The sequence below is a fragment of the Trematomus bernacchii genome, unplaced genomic scaffold (assembly GCF_902827165.1).
Source record: "Trematomus bernacchii unplaced genomic scaffold, fTreBer1.1, whole genome shotgun sequence".
NCBI lineage: Eukaryota > Metazoa > Chordata > Actinopteri > Perciformes > Nototheniidae > Trematomus > Trematomus bernacchii.
Genome location: NW_022987705.1, coordinates 13,882,523 through 13,906,952, shown reverse-complemented (window position 1 = coordinate 13,906,952; position 24,430 = coordinate 13,882,523). Strand labels below are relative to the sequence as shown.

The 24,430-nt window shown below is 39.6% G+C and overlaps 1 protein-coding gene across 2 annotated transcripts in view; it reads right to left on the bottom strand.

The window, feature by feature from the left end:
- sgcd (sarcoglycan, delta (dystrophin-associated glycoprotein)) overlaps window positions 1-24,430 on the bottom strand; it is a 153,212-nt gene that overhangs the window by 37,775 nt on the left and 91,007 nt on the right. For both annotated transcript variants that reach the window (XM_034140376.1, XM_034140375.1), the window contains one exon: window positions 23,891-24,010. In XM_034140376.1, the coding sequence (XP_033996267.1) occupies window positions 23,891-24,010 (120 nt within the window). The remainder of the gene's footprint in view (window positions 1-23,890; window positions 24,011-24,430) is intronic.

Below are 24,430 nucleotides of genomic sequence, written 5' to 3'. Positions count from 1 at the left end.
AAATTAACATTTTGAGGTGCTTTAGTTTGATTTTTAAATGTAATCCCTCATTGTTGAAAACATATGGAAAATCCTGCATGTACAATAAAGTACATAACAAGTATAATGTTGTCTTTATAAACGTGGTATTTCTGAGTAGAATTTTTAATAAATTAGTCGGTAAATTGGCTGAATTGGTCATCCAGCCTTTTGACCTATTGAAGGTTTTGGAAATATCAACTCCTGGAGGCAAGTATTTACCATCATGTAGACAGAAAAACCTGTCTCTGAGAATCCTGCAGCTCAGGGAAGTTTAATAATCTCCATTTTAATATTTTCTCTCTTTTACCTCTATTATCTCAGTCTATAATATTATTCCCTTTTTGAACTCCAGTCAGACTTGGAGGGCAGCTAAAACCTCTAGAAACCAGACCCCTGCCGAGATGCTTTGTCCTTTCTCCTCTCAATGCTGTAAGATATCAGCAGCTTTTATTGAGGGGGGTAATTCACCACCTTGACAGTAAGTTTAGGCTGTCAAATAGTATTTGCAGCAAGCACATTAGAACAGAAAGTAAGAAATGAGTTCAAAGTCAGTACTAAATTTAGAATCTAACAGCAAAAGTGGAGACAGAGGAGTAGAGGGAAAAAGCAGAAAAGAAATGTGAGAAAGCACTCCCGCAAAAAAAAGAATGAGAAGCTAAGCATGGCAGCAGCTGACAGATGGATTTCTCTTGCTCAGCTCAAGTTCGACTCGTCACATACAGTATGCAGCAGGTGGATTATAGCTCGCTAGGAAAGACGTGACAAGCCACCGACAAGTTCCCACACTGCAGGTGAATATCAATCATTTACACTGGGTCACATCCCTCCACAACTTCTGCCTGCTATTTCTTTTCTTTCCCCCGACCTAAATATGCTGACGGAGTGCAGAGACACTGCCACCGGAGTGACAGGCGTGCCCGACAGTGATCGGTGAGAAAGCAAGAGACATTTTAACAACGACGGTGTGGCATCGCCCACAGAGGATACACAGCTGTCCTCCACAATGCATGTCAGCGGCAACATCAATGTCAGGCTGCACCCGGTGACTACCTGTGCACACCATGTTACTTCCAGAGCACTCTCACAATCTTGAGCTTCTCCCACAAGAGTTTTTAAACTCAAAACAAAAGTGACAACTCATAATGAAGTTGTCCTCTAAAATTAGTTTTAAAGGTGCACGCTCAAACTAAATGAGTTAAATACTGATTTAAACGAGAGAACTTTGCTTGTCTGTTATGAAACTTTCACAAAGATTGGCTTCTTTACACAAAATAATAGGACAAAATGTAAGTAGAACATTTTCTTTATGAAAAATTGAAAAAAATAAGACTCTTCATTATTTCTTTTTAGAAGCAAATACAAAATGTTGAAAAAACTACAAACATATCATGATCACGTCACTACTATCCTGCTAAAGTCATGCGAACACACTAGAGTGTTAAACTAATGTTCTTGTTTTAGTGGCAGTTTTAATGCAGAAAGGGTGATAAAACACAGCCTCTCACAGGACAAACAAGCAACATGACTGTCTGGAGGGTATCATGAGGGCATGCAGTGCAGATACAGGAGTGGTGACAGAGAAAAAAGATAGAGAGACAGGCAGACAGACAGATGAACATCACTGAGCCTACAGGTAACATATTTCAAATCTTAAACAGATCGTACAAGATAAGTAAAGAGCCTGAACCTTGATGTCTGTCTGCCTGTATGTACATGTGTGTGTGTGTGTGTGTGTGTGTGTGTGTGTGTGTGTGTGTGTGTGTGTGTGTGTGTGTGTGTGTGTGTGTGTGTGTGTGTGTGTGTGTGTGTGTGTGTGTGTGTGTGTGTGTGTGTGTGTCTGTCAGTGTCTGTCAGTGTCTGTGTGTGTTAGTGTTTGAAGCATGCAGCCTGCGGGGCGGCAGTAATGAAGTCCTGAGCCTCTAATGGGAAAGACTGATAGTGAGCAGGACGTTTGATATTCCTCTGCAAATGGGCCTGCAGGGGACGTCGACTTTAAGAGTGTTGGGCCAAGCTGATTAGCAAAGCAGGGAATGTGTGTGGGTGTGTGTGTTTCTGTGTGTGTTTTAAGATCATTTCAGTTCATTCATTTGCATTAGAGGCATCTTGAAAATAGCATATACATCAAAACGTTTTTGAATGCTTGTAGCAAATATATTCGGAGTGTCTGATCTGGCGGTTCAACATAGCTGAAGCTGATCTAAATGTCCATTTTCATTCGTTCTGCTCCACTACAAAATGCACTTTACAGAAGGACGATCACAGTGTGTCATAGCACATTAAATGATTGAACAGCGTCATTCTTTTGACTTTTCACTTTGACAGTGTAGAGTGTAGGGCCAAAGTTATCACTCTATTTCCAAGCATTGGGCTCCATGTTTAATTTTGTTATTCTTGTGAGCTAAAGAAGTTCACTTAAAGTCAAGCGATCAAATCACACACTTAAAGTAATATGTAAATAGTGAATGTTTTCTTTCTATTTAATTGCATTCTCTGGCACTAACGTCTAAACGCAGCAACAGCATCCTCCCATGCTATTTACAGCTTTATGTGGAGGTCAGGCACTTCAATTTGCATAATGACTCAATAATCCAAAAGTGTTAATTAATAGATTAAATAAAGACCGTGTAGGCATATCTAAGCAGAGTATCACTTTTTATATCCTTGTTCTTTCATCAATGGTTACATCCAATTGCATTAATTTGGTATGAATTCCTGGCAAATATGTGTTCAATGAACACAAAATGAAGAAACCAAATAGTTTGACGGAATAGAAGTTGCGTGCAGGTCTCTGGGGGATTGTTTTCTTACCCCCATTAATATCACTCTGTCAATCAACAGACCGAGATTTAAAACATAATCAATTTAGAGCTAACCTTTAGTTTTTTAATATTTATTTTATGTTTCAAATTGAATTGAAGTAAAAGCTAGAAGCTTTCTTAAGCTTTAATATAGGTTTGCTTATGTTTTTATCACATGCTATCCTTATAGTAAACCACCGACAAGTTCTTCTGCCAACCTCTCTTTATTGCCATATTTGTTGCTTTAAAAAAGTTAACTAAAGTGTCATTGGCAGCCTCCCAGTTCTAGACACGATTAGATCCGAAAAGTACTTCACACACTGCCGGTGCCCCCTCGGTCTGGGGTGTTATCATTGGGTATAAAAACAAGACAGATTTCTTATCCGGCTAATGACAGTGCACACATGTAGTTAAATGTTAATGTGAGCGTATAAAATGGATTCTGGGGTTTTATCAAGACGTGAGACGTGGGACACTTAAAAGTACAACGTTGTGAATGACAAGCGATTATAATCGTTCTTATCTGTGACTTTCCACACCTTGCAGGTCGCGGCTGTATTTGTGATGTTTTTTTCAGAACCATTAACGGCTACGGAGGGAACCTGTCTGACTATTACCAACATTTCCTTTCATGTGCTTCTTAACTGCGGTGTAATCAGTCCTCATCTGCCGCCCAGTCGATGAGAAGCCTGCAGACTCAGATCGATACGGCCCACCTGCATTTACACACCGCTCGCCGCCTCCACGCTCACTCTTTACCACTTTGTTCTCCACCCATCCTCTCATCATCTTCCTCTCTCTCTATTTGCCTCGTAAACATGTACAAACAGACTCCAAGAGGGATCAATAAAACCCATTCCGGGGGTTTTATTTCGACTTCTTACAGCCAAAATATTACGCCTCCTCCTATGAAATGATTTCATCAGTAGGTTTTCTCAAACGCAACCTCGGATGTAGTCTTACTTTCTTTTTTTATGTTTTGTCTTCTTCCATTCCTCACTTTACTTTTTCTTCTGCTACTTATGACATCATTGTTTCAATGCTTTAGATTTCTTTTCCATGTTCTTTCCTTCATTCATTCTGTACCCTCTCTCCCACTTCCTTATTCTTCGAGTTTGCCCCTTCACTCCGTCCCTCCTCTGTCATCCCACATAACTCATCTCCCCTCTCCCCAGTTCTTAATGCAGTAACCTCTTTGCTTATTTATTTCCTTTCTTCTTGTGTCCATCCTTATCTCTTCATCTCGCTCCGCCTCACTTCTTATACTAATCTTTCCCGCAGTTGACCCGTTCATTTATTATTTTCTGCCTCATCTCTTTTTCCTTCCACCATCCTTTCCTTTACCTCCCCAAGGAGTCTTCTACCCTCCATTTTCTCTCCTACCTGCTTCCCCTTCTCTCATCTCCCTCATTATCCTCATGTCATGCTCTAACTTACCATACCACCAACTTTACCCTCCATTTTCGTATCACTTGCATTATTTCACAACGCCCTTCATTAATGTCCTTCTCACTCATTTTCTTTTAAGATTTCTTTTCTGGAATTCCTGTATTTGTCTGCTCTTTCTTATGTTTGCTTTACTTTCCCACTCAGTCACTCACTAGCGCTCTTTTCATTTCTTTATTCTTTCATTTGGTGTCACAGCTCCACGTCTTTCCTCATCACTACCTGTTTATGTGCAGACTGGTATTACAAAATGGAGTAGGAATAACACAAACATATCTTAGTTTATGAGTGTTATCAGTACACAATTATTTGTGTTGCATGTGACTTCAACAAAAAGACTGGAATTGTGTCCCTTATCCCTTCAATTTATCTAACACAAAACAATTTAACCACAAACACGAACCTTTCCCCAACACCAAGCAAGTCATTTAGTTTCTATTCACAACGCTATCCATGTGTTTAAAACTTGATCCTGCAACTCTATGTGAACAGTGGGGAATGAGAACGAGGTCACAGACAATCCATAAATCGCAGACATGACAAGCAAAATGTCCTTAAAAGTGTTGTACTATTCATACGCCTTCCCATGAGACTACGTTGCCATGTGCCCTTCTTCCCTTGTTTATCCTGTTGTTCTTTTGCTCCTTCTCCACATTCCTCTCTGTCCTCATGTTGCCTCTCTCTTCCTCCCTCCCTTCAGTTTCATCCACTCTCCATCCCTTCCTTTTTTGTTCCAGAATTCGTCCTTTATTGCACCTTTCCTTTTCTTCCTTTTCTTCTCGGTTCTGTTCCTTATTCACTCAACTATGTTGCTATATACTGTCCTAATTTCCTTCCTTTCTGCTTGCTCAGTTTATTATTCACTCACTCCCTTGTTTTACACATCATTCCTTACCTCCATTTCTTGCTTCTGCACAATACTGCCTCTACTCTCCATGTTCCTTTTCTTCTTCTGTTTATTTGTCATTTAAACCTGCTCTTATTCCTTTCCATTACCTGTTTCTTCTTTCCTCTGTCTCATTTTCCCCTGTCAGATTCCGCCTCTCTCTTTGTGTTTGCTCTAGTCCCTCCCTTAGTTTTCTGCCGTCCGCGACTGAGATCAATCAGGAACTTATGAAGCATGCAGCAGGATAAATCAGCGGTGTTTGGAGGCCTCATGAAGATTCACTTAATGGTATTTCATGTCGGCAGGCGAATGGTACTGATAAGGAACAGCAGCATCGGAGAGAGAGAGAGAGAGAGAGAGAGAGAGAACTGGGGTGAGGAGGAGGAGGAGGAGAAGAGGAAAACGGGGGCAGAGAGGAAAATGTGACGGATAAAGAAACGCCCCGGAGTAAAAACAGTAAATAAAACAAAGTAAAATTGGAGAAGAAAGATTAACAGTCTTTATAAAACCCATAAGATAGCATTCACACTCGATTTTCAGGCCATCTGCCACCGAGAAGTTATTTTGTTTACCCAGACCCGAGCCATTGGTGGCGGGGAATTATGGGGTATTATAGAGAAAATAGGGTATTATAATAAAAAAAACTGCAGATATATTACAGAGCCAGGGGGGAACCCACAATGCTGCTGAGCTTTTGCACAAGTCTAACCTTTCTGATGGTTATTGTACGCACATGTGTACTGTGAGCTACTGCCAAGGTGAAACCCCCCAGGGAAATACTGCAGTGTATAGTGCCTCAAAGAATACACTGAGTCATTTATGGCTCACAAAGTAGTGGTTGAATAAATTGATGTAGAAGTTAATGTCAGTTGTCAGTGAATTCAAAAAATAGGGTGGGGACAGGCATTGATGATCGAATCACCAGGTTAAGATTCTCCTTTGATTGATCAGTATCAGAATCAGAAACAGGTTTGTTACCAGGTAGGTTGACACGAATTTGCAAAAATATAAACAAATACATATTAAAAATAAATAAAAATATAGTAAAATATAGCAGTATTTATTTACATAGAAATAGAATGGAATAAAATGGAATAAAATATGGAATAAGATTCGGCAGTAATAAAAAAAAAAGAAAACAGATATTGTGTACATATGATATGATATGGCAACTGTCCCCCATAGGCCACCGTAGTAAATTATGAGCTGTCAAAAATGAGAGTGAAAAGTGGAGTGCCATTGAATATGGAATGGAATAAATAGGAAGGCCGTCTACATTAAACACCCCAAAACGTATTAATACTATTAGTACAGCGGATAAGCTCTCATATTATAACAATTGTGCATTTTATGAGCAAAGCATGACATTTCTAACATAGTTAGTGCATACCATAAGGTTTATTTTCAGATGTGGAGGGAAGTCAGATTTGACCTGTGAGGACCGTGAGAGGTCAAATCCAAGAAGGCCGCCCGTCTCTCGGGTCAAATGTTCAAACACGCTTAATTTTGGAACCAAACATTGTAGAAAAACATTTAAGGTGTCATATCCAACTAAATTAGGGATGCCCAATCATTTGGTGATACTTTTGAGATCGCCAGAATTCAAGAAAATGCATTTAGGTGAAGATAAAGGTAGAAATTGACCAAAAATAAGCTGTGAATCAGTTGAAATTTGCTGTGTGTGTGTGTGTGTGTGTGTGTGTGTGTGTGTGTGTGTGTGTGTGTGTGTGTGTGTGTGTGTGTGTGTCTCTGTATTCATCTACAGCCCCAAAACCACTTTGACTCAGCAGGTGTCATGTTCTACAACTCTGTGTGTGGATTTGTGCACAAACGTACTAATATCAATGTGTGTGTGTGTGTGTGTGTGTGTGTGTGTGTGTGTGTGTGTGTGTGTGTGTGTGTGTGTGTGTGGCAGATGGCACAGTTATGTATTGTATTTAATTTTTGTTGAAGTATTTCACTAAAAAGCAACCTTAGCAAAACAGGAAATTATGTCAAATTCATATTTTAAGAATTAGCAAGCACCTATCTATTTTCAAACGTTTTATTTAGCTAATGTTGCAATTGTTGCAAAATCGCTACTGTATTTTTTTTAATGCGAAATATTGGAATATTTTGCATTTTTTTGTTGTTTACTCTCTCATGATTTTAAGTTATTTCAGGTTGAAAATATCCCGTACAACCACAAATTAAAAAGGGCTTCGGTACAGGATTAGTGTAGCATCAGTGTGGACATTTATCATGTCTCTGCTGTTATGTATGGCTTGTAGATCTTAAGAGGATGACTACAAGGGATCCAAATTAAGTTTATTATCAGAGATATTTAAGTTAATTGATTTTCTACATAAAAGGAAGGCTCCTTGCACTTTAGCTTGAGCTTGAATTTAGTTCACCTTATAGTATAGTCCCTTTTCATCCCTTTATAACCATTTATTGCCACCACGACAACGAAATGGTGTGCATAATATATATTTTAAAAGTAATAATTCCAATATTATGTTCAGCTCGGATAAAACTTGTTATCTCATTTAAAATTAGTTTTTTTCTCCATACCATGGAGTCTAAATGGGTAAACCTTTGTATTTGTAATTGTACAGCAATGCTAGGACAAACAAATCCCCTTTGCCCATGTTCTCTCTGCACTCTCTGTCACACACACAACATACATAACCCTTTCTTTGCATGACCTCTAAGTGTCCATGTGAGCCACTAAAGAACAGAAAAAAAGCTGCGCTACCTTGGGCGCTTTATAGGTGGACAGGCAGGGAATCGTACCCCAACCCTCTATAAGTGGAAAGGGACAGCGGTGAACCTTATAGTTGAGTGCAGCCCTTTGTTATAACAGCGAGGGTTAAGAGAGCTGTTTGTGCTCTACATGGAACTGTTTTCCAACTCCCTCTTTGGTTTACATTCTTTCAGCAGTTTGTCCTTCTCTAAACCTTTCTGTTCCCCATTCTTCTTTCTCCAATAAGTGGTGCATCATTTTTTTCTATTAAATATGACATTGGGGAATAAAACACTGTTTTGTTGATAGTTCCATCCATTTAGACATACTTCATCCTCCTGTCACGGAGTTCAAGCACTTAGACTTAGAGAGTTGGGCGGGGAACAAATATTATGCTCGTCACAATCATGTAAGTATGTATTTGAAGACAAAAAAAAATGTTTTCTTCAGCATGCAGACTGTGCCAAGTAAAGCCATATTCCTCCAGTCTCTGTATTAATGTTAGCGCTGGGTGACCATAAATCCACTGGAATATACTATACCACATCACTCACATACACGCACGCACGCACACACACACACAGACACATTTTGCAAATTTCAACTGATTGACAGCTTATTTTTGGTCAATTTCTACTTTTATCTTCACCTAAATTCATTTTCTTGAATTCTGGCGATCTCAAAAGTATCACCAAATGATTGGGCATCCCTAATTTAGTTGGATATGACACCTTAAATGTTTTTCTACAATGTTTGGTTCCAAAATTAAGCGCGTTTGAACATTTGACCCGAGAGACTGGCGGCCATCTTGGATTTGACCTCTCACGGTCCTCACAGGTCAAATCTGACTTCCCTCCACATCTGAAAATAAACCTTATGGTATGCACTAACTATGTTAGAAATGTCATGCTTTTCTCATAAAATGCACAATTGTTGTGCTTATCCGCTGTACTATATACAGTTATATCAAACTACTGTGGTCCACTGCTGTTTCATGTGTGTTACAGCCCAGAGTGGCTTTGTATAGAGAATTGTATGTTTTCTCCAGACTGTCAGTCAGTTGATGTTGCTTCGAGCTGCTGGAGGAAATGACGGAGCAGCTCAAAACGCTGTGGAGCCTCTGATGTGTTTTTCTATTAGGTCTATAAGCCAACCAACCATCTGTTCCAAATAACCTTCCTCTGGGAGACCCGGGCCATTAAGACCACAACTAGCAGTCACCTTAAAAGGTTTGTCACAAAAAGCTGTCAACCCTCTCCCCCAACACACACTCAAACAAACACACACAACACAGACACATTCAAATTCAAAGTCAAACTTTGCTCCAGAAACTCTAGACTCCCTCTCCAGGGGGATCTCACTCTGCTCCTGTAAATCCCAGAGCTTCCACCAAGTGTTGTGAAAACACACACACACACTCACAAACAAACACACAAACACGTGGGTATAAAGCTCACTTTTAATTAGGATTGCGTCAGCACATTTACAATATGTCAGAGCAATTCAAACACCATCCAAAGTTAATTGTCTAACAAATAGAAAGACTGCAAGCACACTGCAAATGTCAGGCTGCATGCTCGTCTATAATTAACAGGAATCTGGGATAAATGGTAAATTATGTTCAGCAAGTCTCAGTGTAATAAATATGTTCAACAATCTCAACCTGTGGAGCAACAGAGAACAGCATCGCATCCCAGCGTGAAGCCATCATGGTCTCATACCGCACAAAGAAACTAACAAATCTGACACTGGATACACAACCGTTATGCATGTGGATTCTTTAAATTCTTACAATTACTTTTGCTAAGATGATTAGTTAGTTATTGTACCTTATTATTACTAGTCTTTTTGTTTTGGGCGTAAAAAACGACAAGCATATTATTGAGTTCCAGCGTCTGAATTGTCAAAGTATGTGGCTTTTTCGTTTTATAAAATAGTGATTTTTCAGGGGGGATTTGTTGACTGTTAAAACATCTAAAGATGTCAATTGTTGACAACACAAATGTTATGTTACTAACACATTAACCTCTTCCTACTGGTTCAGATTGACACTGCACAAAAAGTAAAAAGTAGCAACTTTGAACATCAGTAAGATTTATTTTACACTTAGAAACTTATTTTCCTTCCAACAATGATATCTGTTCTCAACAGACACTTTGTGGCACAGTGGGAGTGTAAGAGCAAGTGTAGCAATTTAAGCACATGAAACTCTTTGTTGTCCTGTTGTTTGCCGCCCTTCATTAAATGAATGCTATTAGCTGCAAGTTAGATTGAAGAGCAGAATATCCCCTCATCGTTTGTAATAAGGAACCTCCTGCAAGTCGCTGCTGAACATGCTCCAGATGGCCCATAGCATGGAAATTAGTGCCATCCTTCTGGCTGCGCCGCATCTCCTTCCATTTACCAACACAATTACATACATTTGTATCCGAGCCACAAGAGCCAATGAATGTACTACTTTAGGTCCCTTTAGCACATCCTGCAGTTCTACCCTCACTTCAGTACCTCAACCTCCTTGCTGGTTGATTTTATTTTATTTTATATAGCCCAATATCACAGATTTGCCCAAGGGATTTTACACAGCATAGGACATATACTGTTCTTAAACCTTAAAGGGGACCTATCATGCAAAATGCACTTTTGTACGTCTTTTATACATGAATATGTGTAATCTGTCTGTCTGTATATCACTCCTCTTTCTTTCTTTCTTTCTTTCTTTCTTTCTTTCTTTCTTTCTTTCTTTCTTTCTTTCTTTCTTTCTTTCTTTCTTTCTTTCTTTCTTTCTTTCTTTCTTTGTGTCCGTCTGAAATGATTTTCTTCTTAATAACTCTAGTTATTAACCAGGGAGGAGATGAAAGCGCAGGAGGATGAAGGTGCATGTTGGACTTGATGTACAGCTGATGAGGGTCAGGGGCTGGACAGGGCCCCAGGCAGCGTTCTCACAACAGGACAGTGAGATTGCACATTATCGTGAAATATATTTAGCTCTCCTCCATCTCATTACAGAAAGTCAAAGAGAGCTTGAGGAGGATCTGGGCAGAAACAGAGCAAAACGAGCCACCGGACACATTTAACAAGTGAGCCTGCAGCGCTAAACAGGCGATTAAAACCCTCCTTTCACAACGGAAAAAAAGGAGTAACTTCAATCAGAAATTGCTTAATTATAAATGAGAACAGTGTGATTTTGAAAAGGCGGGATGTGATTGAAATGATTAAATGTTCAGATTTAAGGAGGGTTAATACTTGCACTTAATAGCTCAACAGATAGTTTTAAAGCCGATACTGATGAAAAAATGATATCAGTCAGTGTTTATTAGATATCTTGAAGAAATCTGCACGAAAAAAATATTAAGAAATTAAATATTAAGTGTTTTAATGCATGAGGTGGGATGTTTTTGAAAGTCCTTTAGGGCAAGTGTGTCACATGACTTCCAATATTTCATGTTTATTAAACAACTGCCTCACGGCCCAGTACTGTTCATGGGGTCTGGTTTGAGCCTCACATTTCTGCATGCAGCATTAGAGGAAGATTCAATGAGAAAATCACCTCCAATAGTGATCCTGTCGAAGAAGTCCTTAATGTTCCAATTTGAAAGTCATGGTTTGACTGTTTCCCTTTTTAATAGTCATAAATCATTGGATTCATGGATTATTGAATAAACTACAGTGTGCAGTACCTTGATCTAGCTTATTGAATGCAGAGACAAATGAAAAATAACCAAACGGACACAAGAAAGCTATGACTGTTCAATCATATACTTATGGTCAAATCCTCACGGTGTATGCCTCCCTTTCAATCAGTGCCTGTTATAATGCTAATGAGAGAGCCATATGGCAGACACAAACACAAATGAAGGCAGCGCTCAGGCAAATGACAAGCAGCAGAGTATTTACACAACAAAACAAAAAAAATCCTTGCTGACAATTAGAACACGATGTGTAGGTGGGACGACTCGTGTTTGTCTTGTTCATGTTTGGTTTCCTGTGTGTGCATTAATCAGTTTCTCTGCAGCTGTTCCAGTCAAAGTGAAACACGCCGAGGTGAGAGAAGGGAGGGCATCATTTAGAGCCTCTTAACCTCAGGGTCGAAATCCAATTTGTAGTTACTCACTCAATGTGATTTGATCTTGTAGAATAGGAAATTACTAAACACTTTTTAGATATGTCTCTAACCATCTGTTGGATATAAAAAACACATAGCAATAATGAAAAAATGGTAATGTACCTCGCTTAGGTGGAATGGTCGGCATATCAATGTACACCACTTGACACCGTAATGCAAAGTGTGGACATTTTGTTAAAATTACAACACAATACAGCACTTTTCCCGAGGGCTTGGCTTGCAAAAATGACGATTATGATGGTGGCATCTAAAGTTCTTTTTCCGACCGAAAATACATTTTCGCCTAAATGTGTATGTGTGGTTTATTACCTGGACTGTTTGTGCAGGCTGTTTATTCACCAGGATATGCCATCTGTACCGACTTTGTAGCAAAGTAGCAATGTACACATCAGTTGTGTGTTGTGTGATAGCTCCAAGTCCGACTGATCTTCAGCTCTGTTATCTTGCTCCAGACCCAGATACCCATAACCGGTCACATAAACCTCAAGATAAGCAGCAACCTTTCACTGAAGTAGAAATTTGTTTTACTTGCAGGGATATTTCTTTGTTTCAATTTGTGCTAGCAACGAAGAACGTTCATCCAGTGTCCTCACATGGACTGCTTCTCTCATTTAAAACAGAAATGGAAGGTCATTCTGTGCCATTACAAAACTATAATTTAAAAAAACGTACAAAACAGATGACACAACAAGAAAAGTATTATAAGTGCAGCTTCGTTATGTTCCCATCTTCTCCTTCCTTCCTCTTTACAACACTTCTTGTATGACTGTGAAAGTCACCTTAGAGTAAACTCTGCCATCATTGTTGAAAGAATTGCATCATGGCTGTCGGTTATGCGTTCATGCTAGATGTTATGACTACATTAGCACTAACTGCACTCGCCTTCATTCTCTCTCACAGATGGCCCATTACGTGTTGGTGGGGGATAAAGACAGAGAGAACATTACATTCCTCTACCGCCTATAGGACCCTGACTGCCTGTCACTGACATATAACTGCTTCTGGAAAAGCAAACAAAGCCAGCCGTGATCTTTGTAAAATGGCTTTATCAGGGCTCTTGAATGCACCTCGTTTGTCAGGGACGTTGCCAGCTGCAGACGCCCGGAGCCGAGGAGGAGGAGAGCGCCACACTCACAATCTAATCTGGCTTCATGACTGCTGGCGCCTGGATTTATGTCAGCCATGAAACAAGGCTGCAGGAGATGTCCTCTAACCCTGAAGCCAGCCAGGTGTGAGGGACACAAACACACACGAACAACTAGACATACATGAAGAGGAACGTTTTCTTTTTAGGTTTCTTAAGACAGCTGTCCTCATTTTGTGATACATTTGTGCACAATCGAACACTTTTGTTGATCCACAAGTTGAGCCAGATCCGGACTGTGGACTGATTGCTTGGATGGTTTTCACTGAAATGCACTTTGGGGGTCGTTGTCAACCATATTTTCTTTAGTTTTTAGGTGCAGAGGTTTTTACTTGACTGTAGTGGATGACTGATGTATTGGCCTTTCTGCTTTGACAATGATGCAGCCATTAATCACATCTGAACAATAGTCCGGGGATGTGAATCAACATGCTAAAAGAAAATCTAAATCAATGATCGTCCCACAGCATGCAGGGAAATGTACAGAAAAGCAACACTTGTAATATTCTCTCACTTTTTCTTTGAATGATACTGGCACTGTCAAACCAAACAAAGTTATGACCATTAAACATACATCTCCACATGTGTTTTACAAGTGTTTGGCTCTGCAGATTAACACTTAGATTATTGGTTTACTGAAACCCAATGCAGTACAGATGAGCTCACACTATTAGTTGCAGTTTAATGGATTCTTTATCATCTCCTTAACGTGGTCGGCTGACAGGAATCCAATGACTGCTAGCGCACTAGCACATTTCCCATTCACTCCAGATAAAACCGTGAAATGTAGGCTCTGTCTCGCCTTGAATAAATTCTACGCTGTGACGTCCCCTACGCAGTAACTCTGAGGTGTCTTTATGTTCTTATTACGGCTTAACGGACTCCACTCCGAGGGAAGGAGGGCTGGAAATAAAACCCTGAGACTGAAGCTTTCAGGGTGAAAATATGACTGAGCATGGGGAGGTTTGATGGGACATAAAGATGAGGATCACCCAAGTGAATGTGTTCAGGTAGATAGTGCAGAAGTGTTGGGTGAAGTTTATTACAGACAAATATGTTGAGTCTGTTTCATTGAAACTGGCCCCAAAGTAGTAGAAGTCAGTTTGTCTCTGCCAAATCCTTCTTTTATATGAACCTTTCCATTTTGATTTGTTTTAAAGGTCACCTTTGCAAAATCCACTTTTTCATTTATTTTATACATAAATATGTGCCTGCTCTGTGTTAAGAGATTTGGAAAGTTTCAGTAACAAATATTCTCTCTCCTTTTGTGATCATGATCCATTTATATAAAAAACGGTCTGACAAAAAGCTAATCAGATTTTGGCCACTTTGTGATTGTGTTTTTGCAACCATTAGCCAACAACCAACCAAGGTAAAACCAGCCCACCTTATCACCTGAATCTCCTAGAGCACCATTGCATTTCATTTTTTAAACCAAACATCTCGCAGAGGGGCAGGGGTGGGGGGCAGTTCATTAGCATTTAAAGCTACAGACACAGAATCAGCACTTTTGAAACAGGGCTGAAACAAAGGGGTTTATGGGATGCTACAATTCATGATCTGTTTGGTATTTCGGGCCAAACACTTCAGAGACATGTTTTGTATATATCTTAGACCTATAATATATTGTTGAAAAAAAGTACAATAGGAGACCTTTAAATTGAAATTGAATATTTCATGCATGTTCTTAAATTAGCTTGATTTCCTAACATTAGCCGGGATGTATCAATGGTGCATTCCCCATTTCCTCCCATCCTACTTCCTGCTTATTTTCTCAGACAACACCCTTCTTTGAATTCAACCTCCATTTTCATCTCAACAAAACACCTGTAAACACTGCATTGTTCATGGTTATGAAGCTATCAATGCTGCATAATCTACTAAAACGTGAATATAAAAAAACCTTGCACAATACCTGAAAGTCTTGTGTGGTAACTCTACAGTAGCTTCAGTAGCTGTCTCCAGGAACACATTTTGCTATGAATGCTCCTGGGTTGCTCAATTTAGGGCAAAACAAGACTCTTTTGTCATAGGAACCAATTGGCTCAATTTGATTTCTGTGGTTCAAAATTGTCCTGGGATCTTTGCAGCATGGTTTCACCCTCTGTGTCTGTCCCAACCCTTATGTGTGGCTTCACTGAAAAATGGTCCAGTGCATAAAAATAACAACAACATAATTTAAAATCCTCACAGGTAGTCTTGAGAAAAGGCACTCTCCCGAGGGCAAATATTCCAACCGACGCCTCTTAAAATCCGAAGCGACCCTGGAGCAAAAAGACTGATGCAAGGTTAGCTTCAGGCTACTGAGAGTCCAAAGGGGCGAAGACTGGGGCAGAATAAAACCAGCTCCTTCAGGGCAACTGGGAGGCAAACATCAAAACACAAACTGACTTTCCTCATTACAAAACAGCTGAGGAAGAGCGTGTCAGAGGGCAGCTGAACTCTGAGCCCTTTTCAGGTGTGATCCCTGTGATCATGAATCTGATGCAAGCCGTGGGAGAGCTTCACTCACAGATGCTGAAGGTTGGAGTTGTTTCAGTAATGAAAGAGAATAAATCAGAGCCTGAAGGAAAGAAAGCTGAGGTCAAAGGTGCAGTTAAAATTATCCAAGAGCTCAACTGTAGAGGAAAAGAGCGAGAGAGAGTTTTGTTTGTTAGGTGATGCTTTTTAAAACTTCCCAATTAACTTCCTGAAGTTTACCTCAATGTCTTCTGTAAGGAGTGATGTTTTATGATGTCTCTTCTTCCCAGGGATCTATTGTTAGATTGGACTTCTGCAGGTCGTGACCACAATGATTGCACAAGTTTAGGTTCTGGGCTCCATCAATGGATGTTCAGCGGCGGTGAATCCTACACACTAATAAGGTGAGCTCAAACGTTATTTTTTCTCACAGTTAAAAAATGTAACCCCAGAGCTTATTATCTTGGCCTTGGTTTTCATACAGTACAGGTAAAATATAGGGCTGAAGAGTACAGAGTGAACAAGGTTAAATATATATATCTGAAACTTCCTTTTCTTTGAGTTTGAAAAAACTAATGACTAAAGTTTAGAAAGGGAGGCTTTGCTCTTCGCTGAATCCAGACAGGGAGTTCAAACAGAGGTTCTTCGCACTTTAATGCAATTTATAAAAACACACCACTTAAACATTCATTTTTAACCTTTAAGTGAAACCCTCTCCCAAGCCCCTTGATTTTTTATGTTTTTATTCTCTTTATTCAAAGAGGCTTTTAAAGAGTTTGGCAGTGTCTCATCCATATGCTTTCTGAAGCTCTGACTCTGATCCCACTTTCAGCAGATCCTCCTCAGGTGGGGCTACGAAGGACCAGAGTGGGAGATGCAGATGTTACCTCAGTCCAACGGTTCACTGCCTGTGAGTTGAACTGCTGCTAGGATTTGGCAAAAACATCCTGGACTTTTGAGGGGCAGTTAGCCATTCAAGTTTTGATCAAACTGCTTTCAATCTATAGGCCTTCAACAACTTGATTTAGAGAAGATAATATAAAATAACAAGAGATGTGCTTATTCATGTGAATCTCTTGATCATTGATAAGAAAAAACTAAACAAACAAATTGTTCTTTACAAAAGCATTGAAATACCGTTTTGTAGTTAACAACATGAGGCCTTAATGTTTTCTCTGAAATAGATTTATGTTAATTTTTTGATCTCGTAATATGTAACATGAAGTAGCTAACTGTGTTTTGCTGTTATATATGATGCCTAATCTGAACCTGAATTCATCACAAATAATGATTTTTACCAAGGAGCTTCCCCCCTCTCTTCTTACAATACCAGATATCTACAACGCTACATATTTGAAAGATCCGTAATAGCCTCACCATCCTTGATTTGCCTGTGGAAACTATGCAAGAGGCAGAGTTGCATAATGTCGAGTGGGACTCGTGTATTGAGTGCATCAACACAGACGATAACCAGTCTCATACACGGGAAGAGCAGGTCAAATCTCTTCCAGTTGCCTTTCTCTCTCCTCTGCTGTCTTCTTCCTTTTAACTTTAACAACCCTGGTTTAAATACCAACCTTGGCCACATTTTCCTATTAGGGTTCGTCATTATAAATCTAAAGTTTCAGCCAGCAAACGGCACAAATTTGCAAAAGAAACATGTTGGGTAATTCAACCGTGTCTTCAAATTACATCAATATACAAGTCATTTACACTTGCCAATATGTTTGGAAGGAAACATAATGATCATATTGACTGTTTTTGCAACATTTGCATTCTGCATGCACCTCTGGCAAATGAAGATGGATTGACATTTACATCAATTATTTATAGGCAACTAAAATCTCTTGGTAAAGGAACAACCGTGTGCCTGGTTGAATAATTTAAACCTCAATGTTGCCTTGTAGCAGAATCAGAAACAGGTTTATTGCCAGGTAGGTTCGCACATACTAGGAATTTGACTTGATGTCATGGTGCATACATAAAATATAAAAAACAAGAAATCTAATAGCATGAGACATAGTTAGTCAGGAGTTTAGTACACCTCAGCAACCACACTTCCACACACTTTAATCCCAACACAGCCCAGTAAGCAATCACATTACACTACTTATGTTCATTAAAGTTGTATAAATAACCACCTGCCTTTCTCCTTGTGTTAACATGACTCTGATCCCGAGCACCAAGGTGACTTTTGCGTTCCTCCCTGTGGGCTCTTGGCCTGTAAAAGTTTAAATGCCTCTGGCCTTGTCCACCCTTTGCTGTAAGCTGTATCCTGTATTTATCAGTGCAGTCAGCTGCTCAGTGGTTTCCTCCAGAGCTTTGAGAGGAAAACAGCATGAGCACAACGCATGAGTGAGCAGTGCTTATTTTGGAACTGGAGGTTGATTCAAAGCTGGTTTGAGCGAGTGCAGCTCACAGGAAAATATGGCAGGGATATATGACCTGACCCATTGACTTACAAACTACTACTGTAACAAGCAGCTGCCCTCCAGGGGTTCATTTACATTATATGTTAATGGGATTTTCTTTTTTTACAAGATTGCTTCTGGATAGGTTTAAAATAGCAGTCTATATTTATTAATAATGTTGAATTGTTGACTGTATAACAGTTATTTAAAAATGAGGTGTTTTTGTATTCTCCATTAGAAAACGTGACATTATAGAGATCACATTGAAACAAAATGTATATCATAATGCAGGGAAATATACTCTTGCATTTAAATGACTTGAGCAATTACATTAAATTATATGTATGATATTTTACAATAAATTAAAATATAAATTGAAAAAAACTGGCTGGTGTCATGACCTTGCTTACTGAAATGTTACTAAATGCTTATTTATTTGTTTTTACTGTTTTGTTATTTACTGAAAGATGCATTAATGGAACCATATTTTGAAACAAGGAGGAGTTATTTTCTAGCTAATCCTAAACTGTATCAACCAATCCTGGGATTATGTGTGTTACAGCTCTTTGAATTCTCATCTGTGTCACAACTGCTGCCAGAATGGGCAGAAACAAACCATAAAAAAGTATTTCTACTGTGCTTTGACCCAGACAATCATCCCATTCGCCCTGTTTGTGTTCTCATTTACTGTCTGTCTCCTGGGAGCCCGTCAGCATGTCTGACTGGACTGTAAATGGAAGCCATAATGAAGCCAATGATAGCAGCAGCATAGATTTCCAATGACCTCAGTCGGGCCAGTTAAAGTTATATGCAGGGTATAATTATCAATTTTATTGGTGAAGAAGGAATGACTAGGTAATGACATGTGGCAGCTTTATAAGCCTTCACAGTGCCTTCATACATCACAGGGACGAGGGGACAGATAGCAGCTCGTACTCAGGTCAGAATACACTTCAACTGCCTCTGTTTCACTGGTGTGTGGTGGACATTAAGAATCACATGCACAGATAAATGAGTGTGATCCTTTAAAGATATATTTGTATGACATCTTCTGTGTCACTGTAACAACAATGTGCCATGTCCATGCACCAACTTTCTGAGAACATAATTTAAGTACCATCTGGTACTAAATGCTTGGGAAGATAATTCAATTATTTGACATATTATGTTGTCAAATACTATAAAAAAGTCAATATTTTATTTGGCCTGTACTTGAGTTTTCATTTAAGAAGTTTGTCCTATTTGTTAGATAAAAAAGAGAGCAAGTCTTGTTTTGTAATTGGTACAGAGATCACAGCCTCAGAGTGGAATACACACTAGGTGCTCCACGTAATAAACCTTTTGGTAAACTCAGAGGGCCGTATCTTTGTGCCGAGTCAGCGGTTGCTAAGGTGTTTGATTAGCCTGGCAGCCCTGAGCGGCCTCATCAAAGGGCTGTGGAGATAAATGCAGTAATTGGCAAATCATTGGCACTCTCTTCCTCTGTGTTCCTGCTCTGACTCTCTCCCTACACCTGCTCCCAATGGCTTTACAATGGTGTCACCTCAACTAACTAATAACCGTCGATTAAATAGTGTTTTTAACTTCCTGGTTCTGTTACCTCTGTCTCCGGATATGTATGGATGATTTTTATGATTGTCTTAGATTGTATTCATGAGGGAAAAAAAGGATAAACGTGCAGTCAGATTGAAATGAAGTGGAGTCAAATGGCAGAAAATATCAAAATAAAGTCAACTACTGATGTTTTATTGTGAATCCCAGCTCAACACAGAACAATTAATTATCTATTTTATATTTGAAAGCTCTCAATAAGTTTGATATGTTTTGTCGAGTTTCTTGAATTAGCCGAGATTAAAATAGACCACTAGGATAAGGGTGCAAGACCAACACAATTTACAAGATAAATGCTGGCATAATATGCAAGTGGCTATAACATTTATATCACCAAAAAAGAAAAAAAGTAACCTGTTCTGAGTGGCTGGTAAAGTTTGAACATTCATTCAATTCACTGGTGGACAAACAATTAACATTTTCACCTTGGTTTGGACTAAACGTCTGCACGAGTTTCACTGATCATTATAATGTACGTATATATGAATATTTTGAAAACAGAAGAAACAAAAGCTCCTTGCAGAGTTACTGATTTCACTGTTATAAGTTACAATGTCTTGCATGGTGCTTTTGGAATAAATAAAGTAGACTGCCCTCCAACTCTAGTCCTGTTAAACTTGGTAAAAATCATGTCTTCAGCCTCTCTTTTTCTGCACAGAATTGATCAACAACCCTAAAAACATTTTTAGTGCTTTTCCAGTTTCAAGTAGGGAATCAAAGAGGACCCTCGAGTGCTTCTGTGAACATCACACAACAGCGATCACAGGAGGTTTCTCTGGTAAACACAAGCTTGTTGTGTGTCAGGATGTTGAGGATTCTAATCTTTAATACTTAGTTTAAAAAGGCAGCAGTGAATGAATACCGCAATAGTTTTGACTTTGGGATAAATATTGTGTCAGAAAGAAATGCCTTCCTTATGAGACAACCCTGACTCCCCCCACCCTCCATCCCCACCCTGCTTCTGTGTCTCCCTTTGTTAAGAGGAGCACTTTGCTGGGGTGGGTGACGGTAATGAACTCTGACTCAGTGAGGGCTGGAAAGGATGTAAATGAATGTAGATGAGGATGGGAGAGGAAGAGTAATTGCTCACAAAGAGGGCTCTGAAAGGTGTGTGTCAGAGAGAGAATGTCAGAAGCAGAGAGAGACAGCGCACCCATGAGAGCTCCTAAGGGAAATCGTGCGGCCCAGTCAAGAGGGAGACGCTTCAAATATCTGTTTATCTATTAATGAGCCTGAATGGATGGATTGATGAACGGGTGGGCGGGCGGATGGGTGGGTGATGGTGAATGGTGGCAGATGGAAGTATAATGGTGGGTGACGTTAAAGAGGAAACGGGAAAAAGGCAATACTTTTTAAAGTAGAACAGAGGAAAGGAAGGAATTAGAATAAGAGATGGGATGAATACAAAAATATGTGAAACACAACTTTGGATGAACTGTGAATCTGAGGAAAACTGTAAGTGTGAGTTCACTTGTGCTTAACATTCAGCGGATCTTTTTCTTTTATTATCTTAATTATCCTCACAGCAAGTTATTATAGTTCCATCCTAATTATCCTGCTGTATAAGTGAGTGTGTATCATATTAGAAATAAGCGATGATTAAATCTGGACTCTCGCAGCATGGTCAGCTGATTTCTTGAAATCTTATAACAGAAAGTCTGAAAAAAAGTATTTTCTGGTTTGCAAGCACTGCGTTCTGCATCAAATGGAGAAACACAGATATATAAGGGGTAGTGGTGGTCTAATGGATAGTGAGGTGGGCTGAAGATCGGAAGGTTGTGAGTTCGCCAGGAACACCACCACTAGTGTGCCCTTGAGTAAGGCACTTAGTCCTTAGTTACTCCAGGGAGAATGTCCCTGTAATTGGTCATTGTAAGTCGCTTTGGATAAAAGCGTCAGCTAAATGAAATGTAATGTAATATAATTTCAAGGTTACATTTTCTATGATTCCATCAACAACTTATTTAACTTATTATTTTCATTATTTCAGCCAACGATCTCTAGCCCCATTGACATTTACTAACGTTCATTTTAGTGGACAAGATGCAACATATACTTCATTTACATTAAACATTAGATACAATGGCGTTGTGTTCAGAACTACAAAATAGATTGAAGGAATTGTGTCCTTGTTTGCTGCTACCTAAAACATGTTAAATCATGACATAATAATTGGTCTACTTCACTGAGTGGCTGATGGGTCAGTCACTACTTATGCTGCGTTCACACCGGACGCGATGCGATGTTTGGGGGCGGCGCGATTACATGTAAAGTCAATGCAGAGACGCGGACAGACGTGAATTCGCTCCGACGGTGCGCATGAAGCGGTGGACGCGGCGCGAATCACGTGATTGAGGCGATTGAACGGTGCCGCGTTAAACGCGAGAGTTCAATTTTTTCAACTCGAGCATCAAATTCACGTGACGCGTTCTCGCGGAAGCCAATCAGCGGTGAGGATCTCAGCCTGCCGTCACTGACGTTCAACCACACAACATCAGCCGTTAGCTGTTAGCAGTTAGCACACAGAGCTCACAGCTCCTCATATCTGTTCAGAAACTGGACAAAAGTTAAACAAGTACAAACCACAGACTGTCTGTGCCATGGCGAATACAGTCGCTGCTTTATTTATGTCTGTAGGCCGTTGTTATGAGTGTGGAATGAGCATATACAACGTTAGCTTAGCCTGGTCGACCCGATCTTCATTCAGAAAACAAGCATTTTAAAAGGTTTTTCACCTGCCGTCTTGTCTGCAGACTTGTCAAAGCATTAATTCATGGTTTTTACTAACCGGTATCAGTATGTTGTTACTTCGGCATCATTTTGAAACGTGTATTACAATTTAATCACGGTAAAATATGTTCATTTTGTTGTAGTTGTAGCTCCCGAGCCAGCGCGTCTTGTTTGGATGATGCGAGTAAACACAGCTGGCAGCCGCGGTGAAACTCGAGCGTTTAGAGCGATGCGATAGGAGCGATTAGAGCGAAGCGAATATTCGCATCGCGTCCTGTGTGAACGCAGCATTACTCTACATTCTTTAAATTTTAATGGACATCTAAAAGTTTACAAAGATACCAAATAAACCAGGTTTACTTTTTTGGAATAAAAGTGTGTAAGGGGATTTACAACACAACACCTAGACTAATTACTCAGTGAGTGGTAAACATGTTCAAAAATACAAGACAGAAAAAACTGCTTCTTAGTTATTTTCATAAAGTTAATTTCTTCCAAATAAATAAACAAAGTGGCATCCATTGTTGCTTCCACCTAGCAGCAACATCCTGAATCACTTGAACCCTGATGAAACCACATCTGGGTTCATGCAAAAGTTTTGTGATACAGACCACAGAAAAGTAAAGTCCATCCAACTTGGCTGTGAATCTACAGGATGATCTTCTACTTTGCTCCTTTCAGCAGGAGTTTGTATTCATGTTTTCATAGTAAACACATTTCCTCTCACTATTCCAGTTACGCCTCCCTGCTCTCACAGAAAATCATCTGTCGCAGTAGCATCACTGCAGTCAGAACAGCGTCTGCATTTCTTACCTCCTGTCTAATGACTACATGTCAGTTCCCCCCCCCCCCCAGGAGCCCTTCTGGATATTTGAGCTCTCTCCCATGATTCTCACCAAGCTTTCATCTTCTATCTCCCAAAAAATCTCCAAATATTATCTTCTCTTGCAAGTTGTCATATTGCTCCGCTCATACACAATGTACTTCCTGCACACATCTGTAACTTGCTCTCTCTACTGACTGCTTACAGTGCTCATGTAAGCATTATATTCTTCTTCTTTGAAAGTCATACAGCACATCAGCTCAGTTACAGTGATGCAGTGTGTAGTGTGTAGTGTGTAGTGTGTAGTGTGTAGTGTGTAGTGTGTAGTGTGTAGTGTGTATGTTTCCATTTGGAATAGGTAAAGTAACCAATTTCCCTGAGTTCAATGAACAAATAAGAGCCGAAATCCAATTATACGTCCACTCGCAAAAGATTAAGATAAGAAAATGCACCTTTTATATCTAAACAAAAGTAAATGTAATCTTTTCTTTCTTTTCCAAAAAGTGAGTTCAACAAATAAAAGCAACTTAAACTCCATGATGCTATTATTATGTAACCAAACAAGAGCCTAAGTCACAGAATCACACATTGGTAAGAAACAAATATGGTCCTTAAAACAAAATGCCCTCTGTCAGAACAACACAAACATCATTAGTTTTAATTTCATACTTGACAACGGGTCAGTTTGCATACATGTCATCTGGTCACTCACCCATCACTCGGAGCCTCTCGGCGCCCACCACCACCTCCTGCTCGTCAGCGGAGAAAAGGAGCTTCCCAGAGGTGGATTTGACTTCAAACAACTTGCCTTTTGCTTGAAATCCACTCGATCCTGGACAGAACACACAGAGGGAGAGAGAGGAGACATCAAAGAGGAGCTACTGTAGCTTGAGCTGATTTTTTTAGAGAATTAACTCAGCATTTGAACATTTAAAATGCTTCCAGGTGGAAGACATTCAAGTTGTCTGGTAGGACTTGCCGACTAGCTTACAACTTCCTAATCTAATATTTTAAATGTTGTTGCCACCAAATCGCAGAGGAACTGTCTAAACACAGCAATTCATGTTCATATATTAACACAGATATATATTTGATTTATATGATAAAGTTGTTCTCTTTGCTCCTGTTAGCTCTGTTTCTGGTCACCACCACTCCTGATGACAACTATAGGACGATTGGTGCGAGGCAGGTTATGTACAGCAGATTTATCAGAGCTGTTGGCACAGCTGTGCAGCCTGCTGGAGTTTGAAAC